Source organism: Myotis daubentonii, chromosome 16, assembly GCF_963259705.1.
Source record: "Myotis daubentonii chromosome 16, mMyoDau2.1, whole genome shotgun sequence".
Classification (NCBI taxonomy): domain Eukaryota; kingdom Metazoa; phylum Chordata; class Mammalia; order Chiroptera; family Vespertilionidae; genus Myotis; species Myotis daubentonii.
The window spans coordinates 47,217,275-47,237,306 of NC_081855.1; the positions used below are offsets into that span (position 1 = coordinate 47,217,275).

The 20,032-nt window shown below is 48.2% G+C and overlaps 1 protein-coding gene across 1 annotated transcript; it reads left to right on the top strand.

Annotated features, from left to right (window-relative positions):
* The first annotated feature begins 1,224 nt into the window (after positions 1-1,224).
* On the top strand, positions 1,225-2,609 carry HOXB1 (homeobox B1). Its single transcript, XM_059668287.1, has 2 exons — positions 1,225-1,804; positions 2,281-2,609. The coding sequence occupies exons 1-2, from the start codon at positions 1,225-1,227 to the stop codon at positions 2,607-2,609; spliced, it is 909 nt and encodes a 302-aa protein (XP_059524270.1).
* The last annotated feature ends 17,423 nt before the right edge of the window (positions 2,610-20,032 follow it).

The window sequence follows — 20,032 nt, forward strand, 5'->3', positions numbered from 1 at the left end:
CTTGGGATTCTTTTGGGCAGTGGGGAGAAGATATGGAGGGTGGTGAGGGAGACAAGGGTAGGAGGGAACTAAATAATTCAGGATCCACACTAGTTTTAAATGCTTCCGAAAAAAGAATAAAATTTCCCTCCTCTTCACCTGTAAACATCACCGAGCTCGGAGCTCATTATGGCTCTCTGGAGAGAGACAGGGAGTTATCTGAGTTTGAGTGAGCGAGCCCGCTACAGCTATGGATGGCTAGAGAGAGGATAAATACATCTCGGGAGATGAGTTGATGGATAGGTAGGGAACAAATATAAATATGGAGAGAGATGGACGAACAGAGAGATGGATTGAGACAGAGGGAATATAAAGAGAGGCTGAGGGAGAAAAATGGATGCGTGAATGAGGAGAGAGCATTTATGTGGAGAGATGGAGAGAGAAATGGGGGCATTTCTCATCCTCCTTCCACATTTCTGCCCTGTTTTTTCCCCTGAAATGCCAGTTTCCCACCCTTCATATAATGAATTCAAACTCTAGATTCTAGATCCTGCCTCACACCCTTAGGTATTTTTGCACCCTATTCTTTCACAGTCTCACAGTCATCCATTTGGCCCAAGATAACATACCTCACCCGGCTGTCCTAGCCCATCACCCCTAGACAAACTGGGAGAAAGAAACTGGGACTGGGAGCTGTGGGCAACGTAAGGAGGCTGGATTCCCTACCTCCCCATCTACAGCCTTGGGGGGAAGGCTCCTTTGGGGTGTGGGAAGAGTGAGGGGCAGCTGGGTTGAATTTGCCCAAATCTAATAACCCAGGAGCCTATTGAAGGTCTTGGGGGTTGGGAGGGGAGGAAAGTCTTCAATATTCCTCTAACTTTACCCCCCTCTCCCTCTGGTCCCTTCTTTCCAAAAGTCTTTGAAGAAAGATGTTTTTGACGCTTCCACGTCGCTCTCAGATGGATGGGCTGCGGGTGATTGAAGTGTCTTTGTCATGCTAATGATTGGGGGGTGATGGATGGGCGCTGGGGCTGCCAAACTCTGGCCCACTGCGCCCATTGGCCTGGGAGAGATCACATGCGCCCCTCCACCCCCACTCTCTACCCGCTTCCTGGGGGAGCGCTGGCCCAGGAGAGCTGGCCCAGGCCATGGATGCAAGCTTCAGCGCTGTGACATACTGCCGAAAGGTTGTAGGGCAAGAGGGTGTCTCCCCAAAACGGGCCGACCCTCCTGCGGCCTCCACGCATGGACTATAATAGGATGAACTCCTTCTTAGAGTACCCACTCTGTAACCGGGGACCCAGCGTCTACAGCGCCCACCACAGCGCCCCTACTTCCTTCCCCCCCAGCTCGGCTCCCGATGTTGACAGCTACGCAAGTGAGACCCGCTATGGTGGGGGGCTGCCCAGCCCCGAGCTTCAGCAGAACTCAGGCTATCCCGTCCAGCCGCCGCCTTCGGCACTGGGGGTGCCCTTCCCCAGCTCCGCGACCTCGGGGTACCCCCCGGCAACTTGCAGCCCCAGCTATGGGCCTTCTCAGTACTACCCTCTGGGCCAACCAGAAGGAGATGGAGGCTATTTCCATCCTTCGAGCTATGGGGTCCAGCTAGGGGGCTTGTCCGACGGCTATGGAACCGGTGGAGCTGGCCCCGGACCGTACCCTCCGCCACAGCCCCCTTACGGGACCGAGCAGAGAGGGAGCTTTGCACCGGCCTATGCTGACCTCCTCTCCGAGGACAAGGAATCGCCCAGCACGTCAGAACCCAGCGCCCCCACTGCCCGGACGTTCGACTGGATGAAGGTTAAGAGGAACCCACCCAAGACAGGTAGGGCTCAGGCGTGGCCACCCTCTCTCGGGGCCCCAAAGCCGCTCTGCTGCTCCTGCACTGGGGTGTCCTGAGCCCAGGCTGGGTTCCTTGCTCTGAGACGCTCTGGTAGAGGCAGGTAAGAGCACTCTCCGCCTGTCTCAGGACGCGCGTGGGGACCCCACTGAGTGAGTGCGGGTCTACCCTCCAGAGTAAGTCTCCACCCTCACCCCCAACTTCCTGATCTGTGTGCCTAGCACAGCCCAGGTCCTGGCGCGCCGAACGGGCTGGGGGGTGGGAATGGAAGTGTGGGGCAGGTTGCTCCAGATCCGGAGAACACCTTGAGGGTGGGGTGTGCCTGGTGATCCACGAGAACTTTGAGAGCAGAAATGGGACAGAATGGTGAAGGGGGTGCAGAGTGGCCCAGGGGTGGGGGGTGGGGTGGGGCCGAGGAGAAAGGTGAGCTCACTGACGTGCCTTCTCCGCCCCGCCCCTAGCAAAGGTGTCGGAGCTGGGCCTGGGCGCTGCCGGCGGCCTCCGCACCAACTTCACGACGCGGCAGCTGACGGAGCTGGAGAAGGAGTTCCATTTCAACAAGTACCTGAGCCGGGCCCGGAGGGTGGAGATCGCCGCCACCCTGGAGCTCAACGAGACGCAGGTCAAGATTTGGTTCCAGAACCGGCGCATGAAGCAGAAGAAGCGAGAGCGGGAGGGAGGCCGGCTGCCCCCAGCCCCTCCAGGCTGCTCCAAGGAGGCCACGGGAGACGCCTCCGACCAGTCCACGTGCACCTCCCCGGAGGCCTCGCCCAGCTCCGTCACCTCCTGAGCTCAGCCTCCGACCCGATGGGGCTCCCCAGCGCTGCCATCCAGCCCTCGCCTCCGCCTCTGCTCCCCCTAACCCAGGCCTGGGCTGCCGGCCGGGGGGGGGGGGGCGCCAGTTTGGAGCTGCCTTAGGGGGCAGCAGGGAAACACTTTCCTCCGGTCTGGGTGGGATGCTGGTGGCTGGGGACCCTATGGGACCAGAGGCGTGAGAGACCTGTAACCTGCCAGATGTGGAGGGAAGGGCTGCCTGTCGCCTTTGATCTGGGGATCAGCCCGGGTGGGGTGGGAGCAAGCGGAATTCCCCGAATTCTGCTTCCCTCATAACTTCGGTTGGCTCAGTTCAGTGCCTTTGAGCTGCGAGGACTGTCCTCATGCACTCACCCCTGCCCCAACTCCCCCTTCTAGGCCTGGGATGGAGAGAAGGCCTAGGAGTTTCTTGTGTGGGACGTGTTTGGGTGCGGGCCTATCACCAATGCTTACTCTCTCCAATCACCACAGACCTTACAATAGCACCAGCTGCCTTGTGACAGACCAAAAAGCACCCCCTCCCCCATCTAACCCTATTACCCGCCCCCCCCCACATTTGTATTGCACTAATGCAGCCTCTAGAGGTTGTTTCCTGAGACCTGACTCCTCCTCCCAGCGATCTCATCTCTAAGCCACCAAAGTGTTTCAGAACTTGGTTCTGCTGAGACTTTTGGAATGTTGTGCGAGGCCTGCCCCCCACCCCCGCAAGTCTCCACCAGGAAGGCGCAGGCGCGCCCCCACTAGTTCCTCCCCTATTTATTGCCTTCTGGAAACCCAGGACCCTCATCCCCATCTCCACCTGGGCGCCCCACTCTCTGGGGGAGAACAGGGAGGCCCAGGTGCCCTGACAGCTCCTAGCAGCTGCAAGCATTTCTCTGAACCTTGGAGACCGTGGGGGCACCACCCGAGTTTCTGGAAACCTGAGCCCCAAGCAAGCTGGGTTCTCTCTGTACCTCCAACTACCTCATTGCAATAAAGTCTGTGTTTTCCCTTCTTCCCGACTGCTTCTGCTCCTCCACCTCAGGGTAGAGAAGGCTTTCTGCTCCAAGAATCCTGGGGAGAGGGAAAGACAGAGTTGGCCAAGCCTGGCTGGGCTGGAAAGAACTGGGTGGATCTAAAGCAGAACCAGAACCAGGTCTCCAGGTCTGACAGATGTCAGTCCCCGGGGTCATTGGAAGAAGCAAGACAGAGATGGGCGGAAAGGGCATGGGGAGGAAATCGTTGGGAGAAAGTCCTGAGAGGAAGGCAGGAAAGGAGAGCTCTTTGGAGAAAACAGAAAAGGGTATAAAAAGGGTAGGACGAGGGGGGGGAGGCAAAGGCAACTCCCCCTCCCCCACCCTCACCCCCCAGACCGGGCCTGGCATCCAGAGAGTCAGAGGATGGTCGCCCCCAACCCAGCTCTCTTCCACCCAGCCAGGACATCCGTCCGGACATTGGAAGCCAGAGAGCCTAGGACACTCAGCCTCAGCTGGCCCACCTCCAAAGTGCCAACCTCCCAGCTCAGTGCCATCCTCCCAGGGTTGAAGGTGAACTCCCCGGGTTTTTGGTGCTGGGCCACAGGAAGAAGGCGGCCTCAAAAAGGGCGAGTGGGGGTGGGAGAAGGGGAAGGTGGCCCCAAGGGGGCAAGTTGGAGGACCAGGGGCCTGGGGGTGGGGGAGGAGGCCGAGGTAGGTCCGGATCTGGAGCTGACCTTTTTACCTCCAAGCGCCTTTGGGCTTTCCAAACAAGCCAACAGAGCACCCGCGGGGACAGCTATTGTCTCCAGGGCCGTCCCACCAACAACCCCTTGGTCTGCTGCGGGGAGGGGTGTGGGGGGTGGGGAGGCCGGGGCTCAGGAAGCTCCGAGATGGTCAACAAACCTCCATCGCTCACTGGCCCCTCAGTGCCATTGAGATGACCCGGGCCTGCGGGCTCTGGGCGCCAGAGACCCGCTTTATTGATTCCGGTTACCCAGGGAGCCCACATGCCCCCGAGCCAGGACAGCTGGTGGGGGCAGCAGTGGACCCGGGTGTGTGTGTGGGGGGGCACTTATCCACCCCATCCATTTAATTTTTGACGATTCAAAGGAAGAGAGGCAGCAAAGAGAACTAACAGCTAAGAGGACTAAGAGCATGTATATGAAATGCCCAGCATTTGCTTCCTAATGAAATTGGTGCCATTACAGGAGAGGCAATGTTAGCAAGAATGGCACAGCCCAGCTGCAGAGGAAGAGAGCGTGTAGCAAGAGGAAGTCTAGCTTTCCCAGAGGCTCCTGCCTGGTCCTCCATCTTCAAAAAAAAAATCTATTAACTGCTTTTCTGTATTTAATTGAAATTGCCATCAAGATTGGCTTCCCCAAAGGGTCACCTTGACAGAGGGGACAGAGTGAGTGTCTGTGGAAACAAAACTCCCCTAGAGCCTTCTGGTTGGGGTAATTGTGGATCCTACAACTTTGGATCAGTAGGCAGGAAAGCAGGGAGGAGCAGTGGTTAGAGCAGGGCCACATGGATGGTAGATCTGGGCCTCAGGCTGGTCCTGGGGGAGGGTGACATGATGGAAGGGACAGGAGGAAAGGGAAGGCTGCCCATTTGATTTTGGGTCACAGCGCAAGGAACCACCAGATTCCCCCAGGGAAGGGTGAGGGGGCAAATCAATTCTCTGTTAACCGAGGCACAAACTCAAAATAATCCACAATAAATATGAGCCTCCTACCTCCTTAGGTGCAAAGCTACTGACCCCATCCCACATGGCTCTCTCCTAAAATCCCACTTTGCAGTTAAGGCCCCAGATTGGTTTACACAGGAGGCACTTATTTGGAGAAAGAAAAGATGACTGTGTGTTTCCCCAGCATACAGGACAAAGGAAAAAATGGTCAACCAAATAAACAAAAACACATTTGGCTGCAGCTGAATTAAGTTGATGGTCTTTGTTAAACTTTCCAGTCAGAGACGCCTCCATGCCTTTCAGGCTGGTGGTGTTTCTCAGGCCTTGAAGGGGTGAAGGGAATCATATTCACCAGGGCATCTCAAAGTGCATTTCTGCAAAAATTGAAAGCCCTCCCTCCACTCTTACACCTTCCTTTTCTAGATTCAAAAAAAATCTCCTGGTTTGAAAGTAAAAATCTTGAGAGATTTTTTCCCCCCTTGGTTCTTCAGAAACCTTGACAAGCATCTCCTGGCCCCTCCCCGACGGTCTGAGTGGGGGGACAGTCCAGCCTCCACTCCACCCAGCCCTCTGCACCATCTGTTTCTCAGCCCCAAGTGTGAACTTTTCCTCTTTCATTTGCCTTTTCCTTTAGCGTTTGTTCTCCCAATGCGAGGTCCTTTGATCTTCTGGACAAGAGACAAGAAAAAGAGAATTAAAAACCCCTGAAGTTCTCCTTACTTTTAATGTGGGTTTCTTTGTTATGAACATTCTCTGCACCAATACCACTGGGCTGCTGGAAGGGATTTGGTGGGATGGGGAGTGGAAGAGGGTGCAGATGGGAAGGCTGGGGACACCTCCGGGTGACAGCCGAGGGGTTGGGGAGATGTCCCGGATACCTGGTTTCAAATCCTTCCAGCGCTGCCTCTCAAGCCTTGAGCAGGCTGTCTAATTCCCTGGGCCCAGTTTTACTATCTACAAAATGAAGATCATAATAGTACATATTTCATAAAGTTGATGCTGATATTAAATAACTTAATATGTGCAAAATGCTTGGAGCAGTCCCTAATAAATACATGTGAGCTATAATAAGAATAATAGTAATTATTATTATTACTCAAAGGGACTCGTCCTCTCCCTTTTCTATAGTCCTTTACCTATTCCAGAGTGCTTCTTGGTCCTTAGAGATGTGAGTGCACTCTCACATCTTGTTTGACCCCAAGTTAGGTGTATGGAGCTAGAGACAGGTTATGAGGCCAAGGACAGGTAAAAGGGATTCCTTCTTAGCAGCTGAGAACACCTCGACTGGGTTGAGACCCCTTCCTTCCCTTCAGGCCTCAGCCTACTCGCCCGCCCGAAGAAGAGGAGCGTTATCCTGAGCCCCCCACACTCTTGCCCTCCCTTCTCCGTTGAGAGGATGGATAGGAAGTCTTGAAGGCAGACACTTTGAGGTCCTGAGTTAGAGTGGTGGGGGCAAGGGTTCTGAAGTATAACTTCGTTATCAATGTGCCCCCTCTTATTAGCTGGGTGAGCTTACCCAGTTATTCAACTTCCCTGTGCGTCCATTTCTTCGGATGTAAAGTGGAAGACATTGAAGAATAAATGAGATGTATCAGAAACACTTAGGACGCTGTCTGGCAGTGTTCGGTAGAAATTTTCTGTTTTATGTATTCCCATAAGACATTTTCCTACTACTTTTTCATCCTGAGTTGTTTTTGGCATGATGGAAGCAGATATCCCTCAGTGTTGGTCCTCTTGCACTGCACCCACAGACCCACCTGGTATCATAACCATGAAACTTGCTGCGAGGGAATAAATTATGAACGAAAAGGTTCCAGGTAGTCCCACAGAATACTGGTTTACAGTAAGTAGTGTATCATAATGAGACATGCTCTTGGCAGGACAGCCTCCTTGCATAACTCTGGCAGCACATTCTCATGTAGGGCATGAGATTGGCACCCCCTGCAGTTGTGCCAGATTTTTTTCTGATGGTTTAGTCCTGGCTCTCAGGACTTCCTTGCATGACTTCTTTGCATGACTCAACCACAGATGCTTCAGCTTTTGCTTTATATAATCAAAGTGAGTCTTGGGCAGGACAGGAGTTGGAGATGCAAAATATTTAATGCCCATTTCTGGAAAAACAGAGAGGCTCAAGCAGCTGTAGACTTCAGCTCAGAGATAGACCTCTTGGTCCTTGTCCACTGTTTTTCGCTTCATCAACATATAAATGGATCAGATACTCCAGAGAAGAACTTTATAGGAGCTTCCAGAATTTTCTCTACCAAGGGCCTCTTGTGTGTCCTCTCTGGGCCTGCTTTCCCAGTTTTTAATACAAATTGAATTGTACCACTGCAGCTTGGCCATTCTTTCCTCTGAGGATAGAAGAAGACATAGGGAAGAAGGAATGTTAAACTTGGTCTAGGATGGAGGTACAGGTAGGGGGAAGCATCCGGTTGCATATAGTCTACTGGCCTAGTTAGAGCTAATTAAATTCAGTCTCACCCTAAACCCCACCCCACCCCTAGTCCATTTCCTTCAAGCTCTCAAACTCACTGGCCTGGGTCCAGATAATTCTGAGCTTTGCAGTTCTTTCTGCCTAAAGGGGAACCTAGGAGGGAGGGAGTCCTACAAAACATGTACCCTCTGCTCCTCTGAGGCCTAAAGCTCCCTTCAGTTTACTCTGGCTTGACAGCCTCATTTCAATCCCCACCTTGGAGATGAGGCGGCTCAATATTTATCCAGCCAGAGAGGTTTGCCTAGAAGCCTTGCTTCCTCCTCGGTCTGTTCCTGCTAGCTCTGCTCGGCCTCCCCCACCCCCATCCTTTCCTGGTTCATGGAGAGTTCAGCCCTGCAATGGTTGGCCAGCTCCCACCCCCCAGCCCTGGCTAGCAGTCTGTCCAGAGGATTGCTGAGGCCAGTGGGGCGGGGGAAGGGTCTTGGTCATGGGGTCATGCCCTGGTCTCTCCAGTCTTGTTAGACCAGCAGCCTGGGCCTCCCAGAGGAGAGAAGATTCAGCAAATGATTGTCTTTTTGGGGAAGGGGTACATGGAGATTGGCTAAAATGCTATTATTGGTTTGGGGAGATGACCCAGGACTGTGAAGGGCCACATATCTATCTGCATGTTATTAGTATTACAGATTATGTTGGTAAACTTGTAATAGTTTGGACTCTTTCCAAAGACACCAAAAGAGTTAATACAGCAAAGAAGTGACACGTATGTTTCCAGCAACCATATGTGAAAACAGTCTCTCGCCTCCTAACATTCTAGAATGGAAGGTCCATGAAGGCAGAGATTTTTGTCTGTTTTATTCATTGCTTAATTTCCAATGCCTTGAACAATGCCTGGCACATAGTAGATGCTTAGTAAATATTTGTTGGAAAAATGAATGTTGGCGCAAAAGTCTCCTGTCCAGACATCCCCAAAATGGTGCTCCAAAATGATGAGGGCTTCAGATGTTCAATTAGTCCAAGAGTTTTACCAGAGGCAATGTATTAATATTAATATAAAGATAATGGAAGTAGGGTTAGAGATGGGAGGAGTTTGGGAGGCATTTTCTTTTACTCCTCCCTTCCCTTTGTTAAAAGTATTTGTCTCAGGCAGTGATAGCTTCAGGGCGAGTGTGCTCCCAGGGTTGCCTACAGTTTTAGTTTGTTTGTTTTGTTTGGGCTCCTTTAACAAGTGTAAACTCAAGAAAAGACTCAACTTTGGGAACGTAAAGGATTTGAAGGCCCAGCTGGATGTTTAGATTGGTGGAAAGGTCGCTAGAAAAGGGACAGAGAAGCCATCCTTCTGCAGGGAGATCCAGGCGAGGTGCTCCTGTCACTGACAAGCCTGCTCCATCCCCCAGCTGCCCCCCCCCCGCCCCCCCCCCCCTGCAGAGTCAAGTGTCCTTTATATGCGAATGGACCAAGGTTTCCTTTCATCTTAAAAAAAAATGTTTGGGATGTCTTCCCCTTCTAGGGCCAATAAAGCGAATTCACGCAGGGTAGTGCAGCGCATGGATTTGTTTGGGTCGAAAGGGGGACATAAGAAGCATTACTTTCAATGCTAATGGAACTCGAAGGCAAGGAAGGCCACCCCTTGAACGTTTCAGAGCCCGGATGAAGATCGCCCAGGCTGGCCTGGCCAGTTACCGTCAGTGAACATTGTTGGGAATTGATGTCATCCTGTTGCTTATTCCTACCCACATAGATCTACACACACGGATCCTGCTCCCAGAAACAGAATCCTAACTTAAAGCAGGAAAAGGAAAGGGAGACTGTTGAGGAAAAGGGAGTTACCTGTCTGGTCTCCCCTACACTTCATCCTGGGGTGAAAGTTCTAGATCACCCCACCCAAAGAACAAAGTTGGGGGAGGGAATTCTTCAGCAGCAACCTGAAGGAAAGCAAAGGTTGGAGGGTGCTGGGCCTGGCTCTAATCATTTTGGGCAGAGTTCTTTGATTCCCCCCACCCCCCTTTCGTCCAGCCCGCAGCCTCTGCTAGGCGCTGTTGCTTTTCTGGATGGGGAGTCTGAACAGGTGAAATCTGGACAACCAGTTCCTCCAGTGTCTGTCCTATTCAGACTCAGTCATTTTCTGGAACTCAATTTTTAATTCCCACCTTTGGGGCTCAGCAGGGGAGACCCTGCCCAGGGAGCTGAAGCTAGAAAGAGTCCGAGGCAGCCAGGAGGCCAATGTCTTCCCGGGAGGATGGGTGGGGTCGGGTGGGGCAAGTCCTGAATCCGGCATGGGGTCTCCATTCAGCAATTCAAATTCAGCAGTTTGGGTGCATGGACATGGGGGATTGCAGAGATGCCTTTGAAAGGGTCAGCGGGCCTGCAGGCTCCCACCTACAGTGCAAACATTTCAAACCCATTGAAATCCACACCTTGACACATTCCCGCAGGCCTGCTGGCCTCCCTTACAACAATTACAGACCTATCTAAAAACAAGCATTGTTACCTGTGACCCCGACCAAAAACACAGCTTTGCAGACGTGGCTGCAACCACTCAATAAAGCAAGGCAGCTTACCTGCGTGGAAAGTTTCTCTTGCTCTTCCACTCTTCCGCGTTTCTTTTGGCTGTAAGTAGTGCAAAACAAAACTTCCGAGCAGTGCGAGTGGAAAATAGAAGAGTTCTCCATATAGACATAAAAAGTAAGAGGGTCTTTTGCTAAAAATCCTTCAATCTATTTCTACAGAATTCCCAGGATGGAAATGAAAATGAAAGGAGCTGAGAAAGGGATCAGCTCTCCGTGTTCGGTGGTATGTGGCTAAGCACAAATTAAGACACAGCAAACTAAACAAACAAAACATTCCAAACATAACTAATCTACATTTTCTTCACAGAATACCAAAGATCTGGAAAGCTGGCTTTCCTGGTTTTCATTTGGGTATTTGGATCCAGAGTTTGGTATGCTTTACCTGACTCGTTCTACCGCGAGTAGGAAAAAGAAAAAGAGCTTGTGTTTATCCTTAGAATTTAATAATGCAGAACAATGGGACAGATACAAAAATTAAAAAAAATCATCCAGTTAAAGTCTAATACCAGTCCCAACTTTGGGTTCTTTAACATCCTCACCTAATTTTGAAAGACATTAAACTTTCAAATGTGCATTAAATAAATCTACCAAAAATAGTTTGTCTTCCCAGATCCTCTCTTTCTAAAAAACTCTAAAGAAAAAGAAATCTGTTTTTAAAAATTTCTCTTTTTGAATAAGAAGAGAGTTTATCAGCAATAGATATAGGTCTATTTTTTTTTTTTTGGTCTCTTTATTCTTTCTAAGTGAAAGGGATATAGAAGATTGGAAAATATTCAAAGCAACTTTTTAAAAAAGATATATTTTTATTGATTTCAGAGAGAAAGGGAGAGGGAGAGAGAGACAGAAACATCAACGATGAGAGATTATCATCTATCGGGCACCTCCTGCAAGCCCCCTACTGGGGATAGAGCCTGCAACCCGGCACACACGTGCTCTTGACCGGAATTGAACCTGGGATCCTTCAGTCTGCAGGCCGACGCTCTATCCAGTAAGCCAAACTGGCTAGGGCTCAAAGCAAATTTGGCTCTACTCTTCCTTTCTCTTCTTCCAGCTCTCTTGTACACAAATCTCTGTGGGGGGTGGGGAAGCCGGATCCTAGGACTGAAGTGAATTGAATCAGTACATAAACCTCTTGCTCTCACGTATTCTGCATTGACCAGGTGCTGAGATGCTTCCAATGTCAGATTCCTCCCCTGGAAAACAAGAAAGGGCCTGGTTCCCTCTCCTCCCCCGACCCCCACAGATATTTTCAGTTTAGTTTTCAATTTTATTTTTGCTGACAAGTGTAAATATTTGCTCTGTTGCTGAGACATAGTTCAGATTCTTCTCTTGGGTCAGGGAAAGCCTGGAGGAGCACTCTTCCATTCTCTTCTTTCTACTGAGTTAGGGACCAAGATGCAGACAGTTTTCCTGAAGTCACATAGGGTCTCACTCAGCCCTTTCCTGCTTCAGCCTTGAGCTGGGAGTGGTTTCCTGAGCCACAGGGTCCGCTCTCCAGTGGGTTCTGAAAACCTTGATTAGGAGAGACGAGAGAAAAGCTCACAAATCGCTGACAGGTCTGAATAGTAGGTCTTTCTATACTAGGTGCACCTGAAGAGAAAGGACTCTCCCTGCCCCACACCCCTGCCCCCATACACACCGTGACCCTGCAGGCTTAAAGGAATTCTGTTAAGGGAGAGGAGTAGGTTACTCTGCTTCCAGCAGCAGGGAGAGGTGTCTTTCTCCTGGCTTTTGGCAGATGTGGAAAGAAACGCCTGCCCAGTAATGAGATACCAATCCAGCTTTCAGATCAACATTGCCTTTGGATATTTTGGTGACCATCTAGCTGCTTCTTGGCTCATAGAGCTGAGGAATCTGAATTGCTGAACTCTATTCTGTGCCTTTCCCCAGGCAACCCCTGAAAATAGCCCCAAAGCATTTGATTTCTCCTTCAGGTAAGTGAATTTCCCCAGACATATCAGTGCGCCAGCTATCGCTGGGAATGTCTTGCTTTTCTCAACCTCACTAACCGGAGATGGACTTAGAGGATGAGGGTGGGGCAAATCAAAACAACATAATGATTAAAAGCTTGGAGATGGAAAGAATGTAAAGACCTTGTCCTTTCTACCCTCACCCTATCTTTACTTCAACATCCTAGGCTCAGACACCTCTAGCAATAGGGGACCACTATTAGGAAGATTCTTCCAATGTTGGACTTCTCTAAATGATAGAAAACACTCCTCCAAATATTTGAAGAAATTGTCCTCTGTGGCCCTTCTCTAGGGCCACACATTCAAATTCCTCAATTGTTTTCTGAAGACCCAATTTCCAGATCTTTCCTCATTCTGTCTTCCTTCCTTAGTTAATATTTTCCATAATATTAAGTGTCTAGAACTAAACAGAAAACACAAAGTATAATTGGATCAATTCAAAGTAGAGTGGAAGTGACCTTGATGTGAGCACTACCTTTCTGTTGATACAGTCAGGATAGCTTGGGCAGGGAAGAACAGAGGGCAGGCTAGTGTTTGGTGATAAGGGAAGGCATCCCTTTTCTCTTGCAAATTGTGTCCATCCATTTGACCTCTAGTGTTGCATCAGTCACTGATACCATAAACCCGCAAATCTCCAAGCTCAGGGAGAGAGCTACCAGATTGGCCATTATTTGTGGGGAGCAAACATTTGCTGAGCAGTCTGTGTAAGCTGTGAGAAGGGAAGGGGGCATTCGAGTAGAGAAACAATGTGGACAGGTGAGCAGGCGAGGCCTGCTATCTCAAGGGAAGGAAGTACAGATGATCTTGGCTTAAGCAGCTACTCCAGTTCTGCTCCTTATCATTGTTGTCCAAGCAACTGCTCCGTTCACAGGGCTTGGCTCTGACCTTCCTTCTCAGTGGCAGCTGCTCTCATTTTTGTTACCACTGTTGTTGTTATTGACATTTATATAGCACTTTGCTATTAGTTCTTACTTTTCATCATATCTCTGGAAGGTTACTATGATCATTACTCCTTATATGAGGAGCCTGAGGCTCAGAGAAAATAACGAATGCGTCCAAGATCACATATCTGAAAAGCAACATATCATTTCATTTTTCTGCCTCTGGCCCTCAAGAATTTATACGTAAGTCCACATATTTGAAATATGCAATGCATTTTAGATGATGGCCTCTCTCCCACCTCATCCTACCCCCAATTCCACCCTCGCTATCAGACCACCAATCATTGTTCAGGGTCTTAGGTCACTGCCTTTTTCCTTTTGGAGGAGAAAATCAAGCAGACTACCCAGATACTTAAGACAACCAGGTTCAACTAAGGAATATCCCTCTCTGTGCAACTCTTAAAGGTTGTTATTTCCTGAAAATAGAGTCTAAGTCAGATATTGGTTGACTTGCAGATTCTGTGAAAAACTCTAATGGTCCAGGGTTTGGTCATGATGAAAGGTTTTGCTTTAGGGATCTTCCACGTGGGGTGGTCTTCTCCAAGTTTGGAAAGATGTAAACACTTTGAACGTGACTGATCTTGAAGTTGAAAGGTTCAGGCTTGGTATATTACAGCAAACCTGGGGAAATGGGAAGGAGGGTATTCAAGTGAATTTGGGAAGGGTTCTCATTGAGGACACATATTTCCAAATTCTTCTTATACGGATGCTACGATTCCCCAGGTACTGGGAGTCATAAAACAGGGCTAGATAAAAAAGTAAAAGCTTTCCACATAGTTCAGGTGTCTGCTCTGAAATGAATCAGCTTCCCTCCATATTCTCCCCATCACTGTGTTGAAGATCCTGGTCATGGAAGATGTATAGGTCAAAGCTTAAAGATGTTGAGGAACAAGCAGATCAAAGTCCAAATCTCCAATCTCTTCCACCTGTGAGCCTCCCAGCACTGGTCTGCAGAGCCAGGCACAAGGCAGATGGAAGGCAGAAACCTGGAGGCCAGGAGCAGCTTCCCATTCCATAACTCAGCTGGTTCCTGGAGGCCTCTAGTGTGGTCCTGACAGTATAATTAACATGAGAGGAGACAGGGAGAGGAAAGAGGAGGGACACAGAGCCAGATTAGGGGCAGTAGATCTCCTGGATCTGGCATCTACTCTCCTGCTTCATGCAAATGTTGCTTTAGCCCAAGGAAGCCACATTCTGGGACTGGCTTGCTTGCTGTTTATTTAAAAATACACAGACTTTGCAACCCATCTGGAAAGCTCTGAAGGGGCTCCTGATAAGGGCATCTCATCATATCCCAGCAGCAGGGCAGTAAATCGAGAACATGCAGAAACATCAAAAAAGGCCCTTCCTTGATCAGATGTAAAGAATCTGCCAAGTCTGCAGATGAGGAGATCACTAGAGAGAGTGGGGTGTGAATCCCTCAGAGAAAGCTTATTTACTTTCTTCTTTCCCTTACCTGCTGCTCCCTAGATGAGAGCAAGGCATGCACAGCAAGGGGGAGGTGGGTGGGCACTGGTTGTGAGGCCACGCAGCCCAAGTCACCACCAGGTGCTCCCAGTAAGCAAAGTAAGGAGAAGCTCGCCCTTCCTTATCGGTTCTGGAATACAAGGCACCGAGACGCAGCGGCTGCCAAGGTAAAAGGCTATCACAGAGCAAATACCCGAATGGGAGAGACATATTTGAGAAAGAACAGATAACATTTTCAACATATTTAGAGATCCTAGCCCTCATCCAACTTCAGCATCCCTGTACCTGAGCTTTTCCCAGTAAGAAGTGTCAAACAAATTAAATAGTTTATAGGAAGGCAGGAGCCAGGCACCTTCCTAGTGCTTTTTTCATGTGTTGGAGCCGGCGTGCTGAAATAATGGGTCTTGGTAATTTTACAAGCTAAGGGCCTTCAAGCATGCCGTATTTCACTTAGTCTGCACATAGCCAGTCAGTACTCCCCCTCACCCCCACATAGGGAATATCAACTTTTTTGCTGAGAATCAGTTAAAATTATTAAATAGTAGTGAGAATGTGTGTGTGCGGGGGGGGTATTAAATTTCTTTGTATAAAGTTAAGTTAAGGCTATGAGTCTCTTCTACTCTCATTTTCATCCCTCCCATCATCAGCCTTGCTTGTTAGCTAAAGAAATGGAGGACAAAGGAATTTCAATTAATTGGAGACAATATTGGAGGAACCAGAGTGCTCCACACAAGACATGCTTGTAGAGAGCCCCCTGATGGGAGATCCAAGACAAGCCCATCAAAAGGTAGAATGAGTAGATGAAGTGTATTTTGAGGAATCAAACATGTGAAATGTACAACCCAAAAGAGACCAACTCCAGGTTGCTATATCTGCAAATCCTCTTAAATATAAGCATAACTGGAAGGAGAGAAAACACTAAAAACTTACAGTGAGGTCACCAGCTTGAAGATGGAAAAGATATTGGGTCTTAAGAAGGGGGCTGTAAAAGTGGGAAGAAGGGAAAAAAGAGGTTGCATGCTTAAATCTCTCTCTCTTCCTCCCTCTTCCTCCTCTTAGAATTGTGACACATTGGTGGCTTTTCATACTTCCTTGAGATCCAGCCTTACCTGGTTACTCGTCCCTCCAAAACATGGCACTCTTTCTTTTTTTCAAGTATATTTTATTGATTTTTTACAGAGAGGAAGGGAGAGGGATAGAGGGTTAGAAACATTGATGAGAGAGAAACATTGATCAGCTGCCTCCTCTACATCTCCCACTGGGGATGTGCCCGCAACCACGGTACATGCCCTTGACTGGAATCGAACCTAGGACCCTTCAGTCCACTAAGTCAAACTGGTCAGGGCAACATGGCACTCTTTCTATCTTGACTTCTAATAAGCTCTTCCATTTCTCTGAATGATTTTCTACCCATTCTATGTCTGGAAAAATCGTTATTTACCTTCCACGATGCAGCTCAAATGTCACTTCTTCAAGGAATCCTTTTTGCCATCCCTGGCGACACAGTGAATCTCTGTCCTTGATTGCTTTGCCCTTGCCTCATTAATATCCCACTGCTGGGCACTTATCTCACTGCTGTTATCATTTGTTTATATGTCTTTTCATTTTTGTATCCTTAGTACCTAGGAAAAATATATCTTGTAAATATATATGATGTATAGGGAAGATAAATGAATGAATATAAGAGGAAAGATGAGACAGATCCAACAGTATGCAAAGATGGTGTAATAGTAACAGCTGACAGATATAGCAAATTTACTTAGTTTTTTGTTTTCTCTCTTCTCATATCACATAAAGATATTTAAGATGTAAATAACATAACTATATTAAGGAGGGTATTTGTCTTGCTAACTCAATCTATTACATTGCATTCACTTCCAGGTGCCATATTTTAAGAGCATCTTAGACTCTCTGAATTGGAAGGGACCACGAAGATCATCTGGCCCAATCTCCTTTTTGTGATGTTTTCACCAGGCGGTTGTCTAGCCTTTGATTGATACCCACCCATCATCGGAGACAGGGAGCTCACATCGGAGATGGTCAGCGTTTTCTTCAAACCACTTTGACTGCTTTTCTTTATTTAAGATGAGATTTGTTTTACTGAAGCTTTTACTCTTGGCTCCTATTCTTTCAGAAGACAGTCACGATGCTTTCCCACCTCACTCTTTTCCATTCCAGGTAAAACAACCCCTTATCCTTCAGCTGCTCATTATATGATATGATGATATCATGAAGAAACCAGAGGAATAGCCTCTGAGACACCCAGATTAACTCCTACATGGTGTTACCACCAATAGAGAGTCAATTAGGACTATAACATTTTCTTCTTTCTTCTAGTCCTGAACCTCTCACTAAGTGGCCCCAGGCCTGGCACTCTCAGCAGCCAGCATTGATTCCCAGGTTGGCCCTGCTTGGATACCTCCAAGCCCAGCAGAAGTAGCAGCTATCTGCAGATCACTTTGTATCTTATGCTGGCTTGCCCCAGGCAGAACAGGTGGTGGCTGACCTTGGCCTGTGCCTCCTGGGAGGCCCCAGAGCCAGCACCCCAGGTGGACAGCTTCATACCATGTGGAAGCACCACCCAACCACCTTCACAAGCAACATACTCAAGGAGTTTACTCAGCAGGCACCAGAGCCCCACCGTAGTAAATCCTGCTCTGTGGAGTGGGCCCCCACACAGCTGACCCTCCATGGTGGTCAGTGGTCACAGTCAGTCCTTGCAACTAATCAGCTTGGTGGTAAATACCTCCCATTGAGGTGCCATCAGCAATCAAGGCTCAACTACAACAGGAGGGTGTACAGCCCACATGGAGGGGCACGCCTGGAGTGTCCAGCTTGAGTGAACAGAGAAGCTTTTCTTTGTTGGGAAATTTTTGATTACTGAGTCAATCCCATTACTTCTTAATCATCTGTTTAGATTTTTTGTTTCTTCATGAATAGTCTTGGTAGGTTGTATGTTTCTAGTCATTTATACAGTTCTTCTAGGTCAGTGGTCGGCAAACATGCGGCTCTTTGGCCCCTTGAGTGTGGCTCTTCCACAAAATACCGACTTCTGTGCATGGGACATGAAGTTTCAAGGCATTGTACATGCGCACCCGCACGTGGTATTTTGTGGAAGAGCCACACTCAAGGGGCCAAAGAGCCGCATGTGGCTTGAGAGCCGCAGTTTGCCGACCACTGATAATAACATCTAGGTTATTCAATTTGTTGACATATAATTGTTAATAATAGTCTCATATGATCCTTTGTATTTCAGTAGTATCATATTATCTCACTTAATCCTCTCAACAGTAGGTAAGGTATATCTATTTAATCTCCATTTTACAGAACAAAGAAAGTGAACCTTAGAGTGGTTAAATGACTTTCCTAAGGTTATACAGCTGGTAATTGGTGGATCCAGGACTTGAACCCAAGTCTTTTGACTTCCAGTTCATTATTCTCTCCCTGTATAGGGCAATGAGAAAGTAACTGGAAGTGCTGAGCATGGAGAAGAAAGAGTAAGGGCAGACATAGATATTTTCAAAGATCGCAAAGAATGTCACATGGGGTTTTTGAAAAGGCTTCCATTCATGCCATTTTCCTTCTATAAGAGAAATTAGGAAAGGAATAGGAGGAACTTTTTAATAATAAAAGCTGTTTAAAACTGAACTGGGCTTCCCAACCAACACCCTATTACTCAAAGTGTGAAAGCATCAGTATATGACTATCAGTATATTGCAGGGCTGGCTCAACCACAACCACCACCAAAGATGGGCGTCACCGCTTCGTAGAGAAGTGGATTATGTCTTGCTGTTAGAAGCAAGTAAAGAAAACAACTCTGAAGTAGAAGAAATAAAGGCTGGTTCCCATCAGGAAGTATGTTCCTTCCAAGATACGTCAGCTTGCAATGTTAAAAAGTCCTCATTCCAATTGGAACCAGGAAATTAAGATCTTCAAAACTCAAAAGGCGTGACCAAATGGGAATAAGGGGAATGGTTACATTAAGGACAAGGCCGGGGGGACTACTGAGCAAGACTTTCCATCTTGGCCAAATCCTTTTCCTGGAAGCACTTTGAAAAGTTGGCTTTATATTCTTTCTGGGAAAAGGGAGACGTCAGGAACTTTGAGAGTCAGGGTGGGAAATTGTTGAGACATAACCCAATTGTCAGATGTCCTTCATTCTCCTCTGTCAAGGTTTCTAGGATCTCAGGCGTCCTGACTGCTCAGTGAAGCACTGAGCTCCTGGGAGGAACGGGTATTGGAAGAATATCGATGTCTGTGCGTTCAGGATTTAATAATCCAGACACATATTGTCCTCGCCCTTCTGTGAACCCCGACCTTTTTTTCAAGGCCTGGCCTCCATGTTCATTAAAAAGTCTGCTCACCAGTGACCTGGACCCCAGTGTAGCTGACACGGCCTCTGTCCTTTCATTTCTGCTCTGGCCCTGATGTGCTCCAGGGACGCAGAACAGCCAGGGCTCAGTGGTGAGAAAATAACTTGCTGGGGACATCTGTCTACAGCAAGGATTTCAGTGTGGAGCTAGGAGATGGGAAAAGGACAGCCGGAAATAAGAGGTTTTGCCCTGCTGAGCAGAAAAAAATATTGTTTTCACGGGCCACAAGGAGGCAGAGGTGGAGCCAAGGATGAAATTCTGAAATTCTCTTCTAAGGCAAGAAAAACAAGAGAAAGAGCATCTCTCCAGCTACAGCCAAAGTAGCTTTAGGGCCAACCTTTTGGTCAGGTATGCCCTCTGGTTTCCTCTCACAGCTTTAAATTCTGGGCCAAAGACCTATCTCCAACTGTTTTTTGAAAGGGTGATTTGGGTTACATTCTTGACAGCTTCTTTTTCAAAATGTAATTTTGAGGTCTTGCCCACTGTCTCTGTAATTCTCACTCTGAACCTTAACAGAGATATAGCGCCGGAGACTTTTGACATGAGTTGACATGTTCCAGGCTTTGACATTGAACAAGGACGTGAGTTATGACAAATGACTCTCTTGGTCCAACAGGATGTACTCGCTGAGGGGCTTCTCTGAAAGTGGGGCTGAGACGCACTGAGTAATCCACTATCTCTGGCTCAGGGGCCTTAGTGACAGCATTTGTAATGTGGCCAGGTAGGCTCAGAGGTGCAACCTAAGATTGAAGAGCAGGTTTTTCTTAGGCATGACCTAGCACTTAACAACAGCCTGAATAAATGTTTGTTGAGCACATACTTTGTGCCACATACAGTGACAGATGGGGCAATAGCAATTGATGTTTGCATAGCACTTCTGTTTATAAGGCATCTCCTGTCCTCTACATAAGAGCTCTGTGAAATAGGTATGGCAAGTTATTATTCTTTTCAAGTTTATTTTACAGATGAAGAAACTGAGAATCAAATGAATTAAGTGACCTGCCT